Source organism: Sinocyclocheilus anshuiensis, unplaced genomic scaffold (assembly GCF_001515605.1).
Source record: "Sinocyclocheilus anshuiensis isolate Anshui unplaced genomic scaffold, SAMN03320099.WGS_v1.1 scaffold3404, whole genome shotgun sequence".
Classification (NCBI taxonomy): Eukaryota; Metazoa; Chordata; class Actinopteri; order Cypriniformes; family Cyprinidae; genus Sinocyclocheilus; species Sinocyclocheilus anshuiensis.
Window position 1 is genome coordinate 126,922 of NW_015549554.1, and position 10,304 is coordinate 137,225.

At 36.7% G+C, this 10,304-nt stretch overlaps 1 protein-coding gene across 1 annotated transcript; it reads right to left on the bottom strand.

Annotated features, from left to right (window-relative positions):
* Positions 1-2,232: 2,232 nt before the first annotated feature.
* gsg1 (germ cell associated 1) lies at positions 2,233-2,875 on the bottom strand. The gene is made up of 2 exons (XM_016444912.1): positions 2,730-2,875; positions 2,233-2,649 (listed from the first exon to the last, which is right to left on the bottom strand). Exons 1-2 carry the CDS (start codon positions 2,834-2,836, stop codon positions 2,313-2,315), a joined length of 444 nt encoding a protein of 147 aa, XP_016300398.1. The 5' UTR covers positions 2,837-2,875; the 3' UTR covers positions 2,233-2,312.
* Between the last annotated feature and the right edge of the window lie 7,429 nt (positions 2,876-10,304).

Genomic DNA, 10,304 nt, shown 5'->3' on the forward strand with positions numbered 1-10,304 from the left:
TGAGGAAGCAAGTTCAACTTTGAGAAAGAGGAGGCTAAAGAAAACAAGACAGATATGCCACAGAACGTGGTGCTGGACGGGTCAGCCCCTTGGGGATTTCGGCTTTCAGGAGGCAAAGATTTTAACCAGCCGCTGACCATAACTCGGGTAAGTGAATGCCTTTGGCTAAAGTCTGCTGCTTCACACATTCCACTCAGAGATAATGATGCTTTTGATGTGCTGGGTAACACTGCCGTGGGCATGAGAAACCAGAGGGGTGGATCATAAAACAACATTCCCAGGACCTCACTTTAGATGTAACTGAGGAGTGCATAGAGAAAGATTTCAGATAAATATTTTTTTTAGAGCCACAAATTCAAACTGACATTCATTTTTAGAAACATCTGTGGTTGTCAGGGAATCATTTCCCAATAGAGACTTTCTATGTTAGATATAATTACCCAGTTTTTATCTTCATGTCATTGTGATTTACTCTATTATTGCATTTTAAGAAATTAATACTTGTATTCACCAAGGATGCATTATATTTATCAAAAGTAAAAGACATTTAAAATGTTACAATTGTTTTATTCAAATAAATGCTGTTCTTTTGAACTTTAAGATGTTTTCCATAGAAATATTAGGCAGCACGACTCTTTTTAGTATTGATAATAAAAAGAAATATTTCTTGAGCATCAAATCAGCATATTAGAATGATTTCTGAAGGATCACGTGACACTGAAGACTGGAGCAATGATGCTGAAAATGTAGATTTACCATCACAGGAAAAATTTGCATTTTAAAAATATTCTGAAATAGACAACAGAAAACGGTTTCATATTGTAATAATATTTCACAATATTACTGCTTTTACTGTATTTTTCAAATGTAGCCTTTTTGGTGAGCATAAGAGACTTCTTTCAAAAACATCTTCAAAACATCTTACCAACCTCAAACTTTTGAATAGTGTATATGATTTGAATATCATAATTTCAGTCTCCTGTATTAGTCTCTCCAGATGTCTAACGCTGTAATTAATTAGCCAAACTTTACAGATTTCATAATAAAAATAGCATACTACCTCCCATGGCATCATGGTGTTTTTGAATTTGAAAACACAGATTATTCACAGCTCATCTCAGTCATAAATGTGGCTATGTATTACGGCTGTAACCAAAAGTGTATATTATGTGAACTGTTAGGCATTTTCTCTTCCAGTTACTAACATGCTCACAAAAACACAGACACAGACACTCTCTCACACACACACACACACTCACACACACACACACACAGATTCACACACACAAGCACTTCAACAGAGATTCAGAGTCATTGCATTTCTGTGTGTGTGCCATTGCCTTTTTCTGATGCAGGCGTGAGAGCCATGAAACTGCGACACTTCTCCTCTGAAACAGACAGACAGACAGACAGACAGAAATCAACACCATTCCACATTAAAACAGAAGTTCCACTGGAACAGAGAGGAGAAAAACACAAGAGGATTCCTTCAGAAAATAACCACAAACAAACACATCAAACTACCACGAGCTCTCTCTGTGTTCATGAGATGATGCTTGCTCACCTCGTATCCTGATCAAAGCCTTCACACGCGTCACACCACGCTTTATTTCCCCGACAAACAGCAGAAAACTACTTTGTGCGACAGGTGAAGCGACATGAACTAAACCTGATAAGCATGATCTCCAGCAGAATCTGAAAGAGCATCTTAAACTTCTGTAGTCACACGATCACTGACACTCACTCACATCTGATTAGTACCATAGAGCATAAATCCTTCAAGTGTCATCAAGTTCCTGTGTTTTACAGTTATTAAAGACCCAACACATCCTATAGATCACAGAATATTTCATACGCTCTCAGAAATCTCACTTGATTCATTTTTGTAATGTTTAATATGCATGTCGTGCAGCTTCATTCTCGAGCTGTATGAAAACCAGCACAGCTGAAATAATCCTCTTTAGAGAATCTCTCTCAATCTCTCACACAAACACATACGGAGCAGATCTAACACATAAACCTCTCCGTCACGTAATTAATCTCATCTCAAGAGAAGCTAGGAACCGATGTGCCTCTGCGAGACGTCGGCGGGAGGAGCGTCAAACATGCTCTGGTACTGACTGATGGCATGTTTAGCCACAGCGTAAACCAAGGGGACCCCAAAACCCTAAACACACCCCTGGATGTACAATATACCTTTCCATCTTCTTCTGAAGACCACGGGAAAAACCCCTAATACCTGCCTGGCTTTAAGAAGAACCTTAACAGTATCACAAAATGTTCTTGGTGCTACTGTAAATGAATCATTAAGGTCACAACACCTTCAAGATGAAGACATGAGAATGATTGAGTGAGCTCTCACCCGAGGCGTCGGTGAAGATGTTCTCCTCACAGGTGGTCCAGAGCCCCGCGTGGAAGGAGGGGAAGATGAAGCGATCGTCTCCGGTCTCCCAGGAGAAGGAGCCGTCGGAGACGCCGTGCACCGGAGTGCACCTGAGCCGGCGAGACGGGGAGCACAGCGGCTTGGGGACCTTCTGCCGGCCCACACACCAGTGAGAGGACGAGAGAGAGACCAGAGACAGCAGCAGAGACAGCAGCGTCTGCAGGAAGGACAAGCGTGGAGACCGCAGGACCAACAGAAGAGACATGCTTCCGAGGAAGAACCAAAGTCAACCAAAGAGGGACGTTTTTATCATCTCTACCTCATAAATCACCTGAATCAGACTCACCTTACTAAAGCAAACGCTGGATTTCTTTCCCTTGATAGTTTAGGTGTCACACACGTATTTTCAGAAACAATGAAACGTGACATCCAGCAGCACTGACTGAGTCTCATTGTGTTTGTGACTGACACACACACACACACACACACACACACACACACACACACACACACACTCACACACACACACACACACACAACTGACTGAGTCTCATTGTGTTTGTGACTGACACACACACACACACACACACACACACACACACACACACAGGATTAACCTGCGCTCTAATCTGTCAATCTGTTCTAGCTCAGTGACATGAACTCCCACTGACACAATGATCTTGACTCACTTCTAACACACACACACCGCAGCTGGATGTTAATGTATTTAAAGCAGAGTGTGCTGTTCACCAGAGAAGCGCAGACTTACCCATGATACGCATCTACACTCACCCTTACATACAGGGTCAGGTCACCCAAAAGTCATTGTGTCATCATTTTCACTCAAACCCTTTCTTTCTTCTGTGGAGACGATGTTTTCATACAGTGCTGTCAAACACAGACAAGCTAGGGACGAGGAGTGACGCAGAGGAAATTTTTGAGGGTGAGTGTGTGTAAGTGGATTGGTTAAGAGTGTGGGGTGTTTGCAGAAAAGGTGTGTCTTTATCTGCTTCTTGAAAGATATGATGGTCTCAGCAGCTCATTCCACCGGAGAGGAACAGAGAGGGTGAAGGGTCTGGAAACACACCTTGTGCCTCATTGCAAGGGAACAAGAAGGTGTCGCTCATTCACAAACCTGAGCTGATGTGAGGAAGCATTCATTGGCAGTAGTGAACTGAGGTAGGGAGGTGCTAGTACAGCGGTCGTCCAGTGCTCAAAGCTGGGAGTGAATGGAGTGCAATCAGGAGGGTGATTTGGCTGACTGAAGACCAGACGCTGAGCTGAGCTACTTTGATGGTCGCAGAGAGCATCTGTGAGTCAGCTGACCTAGAGGTGAGAGGTCAGATATCATCAAGACAAGACATTAATGTGGTGCACAGAGCGTAGCATAGCTTCACTGACATCCAGAGAAGGGGTTCGTTGGGGGAGGGATGTAGAGACCACACAGGAGAAGTGTGTAGGAGAGAGAGAGTGAGAGAGAGAGAATTTTTTTTTTGTGAATTTTAACAACACTTTATTTTGCCTTCTTCAAATGGCAATTAATACAGATATAAAAATGTATATAATAAAATTAACAACACGCACATTAAAGAAAATTTTCAGAAAAAGACAACATTTCTCCATTAACAGTACACATTTTCCCATTTAGGCTCCAAATCTCTTTAAAGCCTTCAACATTGTCCATTAATCTATAATAATTAAATTCCAAATGTATTCTAGCTCTTATTATACATTTTAAAAAACAAGAACATCAATATTATTATTTTGTTCCATTTTCCTTTTTCTTGTTGCATAAATTATTAATTTAGCTTGTCCCAACAGAAAATTTAAAATTTTACAAATATTCCTCTTATTTTTCCCAATTTTCACTCCAAAAATAAAACAAACATCAGAGAACATTTCTCCAAACAAATTAAACAATTCTTTCAAAAGAACAAATAAAGGCAACAATCGTTCACACCTAAGAAAACAATGAAAAATAGTTTCTCTACAATTACAAAAAGGACAGGTATCAGTAATTTCAGAATTTATAATAGACACAAAAGCATTTACCGCAATAATACCATGCAATATTCTCCACTGAATATCTCCAACCTTTTTGGTCAATGGTGGCTTATAAATTGCTTCCCATACTGGCGTTATCTCATCTTTTACATCCAGATATTTCCTCCATGGTGTATCAATCCTATTTTTTAATTTTCCTTTATTCAGCACCTTGACACAAAAAGAATAAATACTTTTCCCTCCTACAGAATTAAAATCTGTAAAACGAATATCATTTTAAAAAAAACCTGAAAAATCTTGAAAGTCCTCTTCATCCATTTTCGGTCTCACTCCCATACTTGGAAAAAAATCAGTACATTCAGGCAATTCCGAACCTTTCATCCAGTGACCAAAATAATGAGGATTTTTTTGTAAACAATCTTCTCCTTTCTACAACACTCCATGCTCTAAACACACTACAATAGAAAGAAAAAAATCCTCTCACATTCAAAAAATTGGTATCCAGAAGAAAGATTGTTTGTTTCAAACCCAAATTTCCAACCTGTCTTAAAATACGCCCAGCTAACACTCGCCATGGAGTTTCCAAACTTCCATATAAAAACTTTTGCACAAATTGTATTCTAAAAGCAGCTTTCCTGCTTACCAAATGAATCAAACCTTGACCTCCAAATTCTCTTGATAAATATAAGACACACTGCGGTATCCAATGCATTTGATCCCAAAAAAAATCAACAAGCATTCTTTGTACTTTTATTAACAAATCGATTGGAGGTTCTAAAATTGCTAATTTGTGCCACAACACAGAGGCTATTAAATTGTTAATAATTAAAACTCTACCTCTATAAGACAAACATGAGTGGAGCCATTTCCATTTTTTTAATCTTCCTTCAACCATTTCTAAAATTCCATTCCAATTCTCTTTTTCTATGAGCTCATTCCCTAAATGAACACCTAAATATTTAAAACCTCCACTGGTCCAATTTAAACCACCTGGCAATTTAGGTTTTTCTTCCCTCCAGTCTCCTACTAATAAACCTGAACTCATTTTCCAATTGATTTTAGCAGATGAAATTATGCCAAATTCATCTATTATTGAAGATGTTTTATTAACGTCATCTTGATTTCTAATAAAAACAACAACATCATCTGCATAAGCTGAAGTACACACAGGTATAAAATTATCATCAATTTTTAAACCTTCCAATTCATTACGAAATCTGTTCAACAAAGGTTCAATGGCTAAAGTGTACAACATGCCCGATAATGAGCAACCTTGTCTTATCCCTCGATTTACCTTAAAAGATGCACTTAAGCCACCACTGACCTTCAGAACACTCTCAATACCTCCATAAAGAGCTTTAACCATATTTAAAAAAACTTTAGAAAAATTAAAAGCCTCCATTGTACTCCATAAATATTTGTGCTCCACTCGATCAAAAGCCTTCTCTTGATCCATCGAAAAAAGGCCAAATTTAAATCCAAACAAGTTAGAAGTATTAAGTAAATCTCTTATAAAAAACATATTATCAAAAATCGATCTGCCTGGAACACAATAGGACTGATCACTATGTATCACATATTTCATTGCCTTCTTCAACCTATTTGCCAAGGTTTTAGATAAAGCCTTGTAGTCAGCACATAACAAAGCAACAGGTCTCCAGTTTGTTATATCTCTTAAATCCCCTTTTTTTGGTAGCAACGTCAGCACTGCTCTTCTGCAGCTCAACGGGAGCTGCTCTTCAGCAAAACTCCCATTAAAAACTGCTAACAAATCAGACCCCATTATGCTCCAAAAAGTTTTGTAAAACTCTATGGGGATTCCGTCAATTCCCGGAGCTTTACCATTGGCCATACTCATCACAGCTGAGTATACTTCAGGCAATGACAATGGTTGTTCAAGTACAGCATTTATTTCAGCTGACACATGTGGAAGACCTTCAAAAAAATTATGTGTGACATTCATTCCTTCTTTATATTCAGAGGCATATAATGCTGAATAAAATTCAACAGTTCTCTTCCGTATTTCAGAAGGCTCTGTCAAATAATTTCCATCATCATCCCACAATGAATGAATTAATCTGCTTTGTCCGTTTTTTTTCTCAAGACCAAAAAAAAAACTGGTTGGTGCATCCATCTCATTCAAATTCTGAAAACGTGATCTCACTAATGATCCTTGTCCTCTAATTCCAAGCAGCTCTGTTAAAACATCTTTTTTCTTTTTTATAGACTGCATAAGGCTTTGATCTTGAGTTGAATCACTTAAAATCTGGAGTTCTATTATATCAGATTCAACATCTTCAATTAATTTAACAATATTTTTAGAGGCATTAAGAGTGTACTGTTTACAAAATAGTTGAATATGAACTTTGCCCACATCCCACCACTGTTGAATTGATTCAAAATTCCTTACATTCATTTTCCATTGTCCCCAAAAAAACATAAAACCTTTTTTAAAATAATTATCATTTAACAAAGAAACATTAAAATGGCAGTATGCACTTCTTACTTTAAGGGAATTAATAAAAACCACTCCACATACCAATCCATGATCTGAAAAACTAACTGCAGTGATAGCACATGATTTAAAAATCTGTAAATGATGTTTATAACAATATATTCTATCAATCCTAGCCATAGAAATATAGTTTTCTCTATAATGGGCCCAAGAGTATTGTCTAAAATCTCCATGTTTTTCACGCCATACATCTGCTAACTCAAATGTTTCCACAATACTTGAAAGTTTATTTCTTGAAGCCATATGTGGTTCAACATGATTTCGGTCTAAATTATTGATTGTACAATTAAAATCTCCAGCTAAAAAAAGAAAATCTGAATCACATCCTACCAAAGTACTAGCCAATTTTTCTAAAAACAACATTCTTTCTTTTGCAAAAACAGGAGCATATACAATGATCAAAATTATTGTTTTTCTTTCATATTTTGCAGTAACTTTAATTAATCTTCCTGCAATAACTTCATCTACCTCATAAGATAAAGGTGCAAAGGACTTTGAAAAAAGAATGGCTACACCAGCACTAGTGGAGCTTTTATGACTCATTATAACAGTCCCATCCCATTCTCTTTGCCAGTCAGTTTCATTTTCTATACACGAGTGGGTTTCTTGTACAAAGGATATATCGATATTTTTTAATTTAACGAATTCATAAAAAGAAGTTATTTTCTTTACATCACGTGCTCCATTTAAATTTGGTGAGGAAATCTTGAACTCAGCCATAATTAGAAATGTTATGACTACTAAGACAAACCTCACTCCATGACAAATCCATCCATTATTGTGATCCGTCCAATTCATCTTTTTTCATTTGTGTTTTTATCTTTTGTACTAATTTTTTAAGACGATATATTTCAGTCTCAGCAAGACCATCTCCTCCCACAATTTTCATCACCTCTCTTGCAGATTCAATAAAATTAGCTAGATTTGGAAAAAAATCATCAACAACCACATTTCTTTTTCCTTTTGTTACTTGTAAAAAATTGCGAAACTGATCCAAATCGTACTTCTCCTTTCTTACATTTACCATTGCTTGGGTAGAGATTCCTTTTTCACTAGCAGATTCTGATGAATATTCCATCTCACTACTAGTATAAGTTTTATTCATATTCAATTCTTGCCCTGAAACAATTTCTTCAACTTCTTTTACCATTTTCTCTCTAGCTTCATTTTCCTTTTATTGTGCATTAGATTCTACATCATTCTCGGTTCTGCTTTCATTTTGCTCATTTTCAGTCACTTCATTTTCTGTAATTGTATTACTACTCTGAGTTTCTATCAAGTCTGACTCTTGTTCTCTTTCCTTTTCAGGACAATCTCTAGCCAAATGTCCTTCTCTTTTGCAACTGAAACACTTCATTGTTTCATTTGTAGCAAAAACATTCAGCTCATCAACTCCATGAACGCTTGTCGTATGTGTATTTTTCACTACAATCTTATTAACCTTATCTACTGAATCCAAAAAAAGAACCAACGCACTATTCATTCTAGAAGCTGATCTTATACTTGCTTAATTGTTTCATTTGTAGCAAAGATTACGTAATCGAACCCGTCAATCTTAAACTTGAACGAAACATTCAGCTCATCAACTCCATGAACGCTTGTCGTATGTGTATTTTTCACTACAATCTTATTAACCTTATCTACTGAATCCAAAAAAAGAACCAACGCACTATTCATTCTAGAAGCTGATCTTATACTTTCATGTGAAAATTGGAAAAGAGAGACAGAGAGAGAGAGGGAGACTTAAATTGAATTTGAAATTGAGAGAGAAACTCTCCAACAGCCAAAACTGAAATACTGTTACTCATGTACATAATGTTACATTTCTCTGTCCAGCAGTTGCTACAGGAAAATCGTTATTATTATAATTTATTTTTATTTTATTTATTTTTTATTTAAAAATTTTTGAGAGAGAGAGATTAGTTAACTAACGGTGAAGGAGACAGAGGACGAGTCAGTGCTGAGATGAAGGCAGAGCTACAGACAACTATACAGCTGTGCGATTAAACTATATCATATCGAGATAGCAATAACATATCGATGACGATGATAAGCTCTGGACATTTTTACTGGAAACGGATTCATTGAACAGTCTTATCATCACACAGCAGAAATAAAGGCAAGCCAGCATGCGGCTAATAATCTGCATGTTCTGCGTGAATTAATGGAGCGGTTTCGACTGATACACAAAATCAAACACACATGATGCTCGTCTCAATACATGAGGACATGAACCTCATCTCCAGAGCTGCTCTGAGTCACTTCAGCAGATTTACACCACTTACTTTGAAATAAAAAACCACCCTCAAATACACCCTGAAACTGAAAGACCTTCACGACAACCCATCAAAATAAAAGTCCGGTTTAACTTGAATAAATTATGACAGAAATGTAATACATTGTATGCTAAAATTTAATGCTCAAAGTATTATTATTATTGATTAATAAAAAAAATTTAAGGTATTTTTTAAAATTAATTTATACAGTTCTGTTGTACAGCATCTTGCTTGACAATACAAATACAATGTTTTGTTGTAAATTAATTTAATTTGATTACATTATAAAAGAATGGTCAAACTGTTCAAGTTTATTAACTCATTTCATTAGACAACACTTTTTATGATAAATGTGTATTGAATCATAAAAAAAACAGAATCCAGGACAAATAAAATGGAAAAAGGCATTTAGGGAAAATAAAATGGATTTCATGAGTGCCTAAATTATCTTACTCTGTGGAGCTTAATTGTGAACAAAGTTATGTTTACATTTATTCTCAAAGTTTAACATAGTAACATCCATTTCTTTCCCCATTAATGGTAGATGAATATCGTGATAAATTTTATCGATATCGCATGATATGGAATATTGTGATATTTTTGTCCAGCCCTAAAGTGATCTGAGAGATGCAGTGGAGTCACAAGATGGTTTTCAGTCATAGTTATGTGTGAGGATGATGTCTAGCTTTTCATCTGCTTTGTGAGGTCAGACGAGGCCAAGAGTTCGTTAGTCAACACTTCTCCATTGCATATCTCTAATGTCTGACTATATCTCTGTGAGACTCATGCATGGCCAACAGACCTGTACGGGACGCTGATGGGACGCTACAAGTCAACATTACGAGTTCAAAATTACGTCAATGCAAAAGAAACACATCAAAGTTTAATACGTTTTTTTTTTTTTGATAAAAGGCACATATATAGTGCGAAGTGCAAAAGCCCAGAAAGATCATTCAGCTTTTATGTTATCCATAGTTATGAATGCTTAAGCACACACTTTTGGTTAACATTCACATTTTCAACTGCTGTCAGCTGAAGTGTGTGTGTGTGTGTGTGTGTGTTCACAGGCATTACCTGAAGGAAAGAAAGGAGCATCCAGAGCAATCTCTCCAGCAGAGGGCGATCA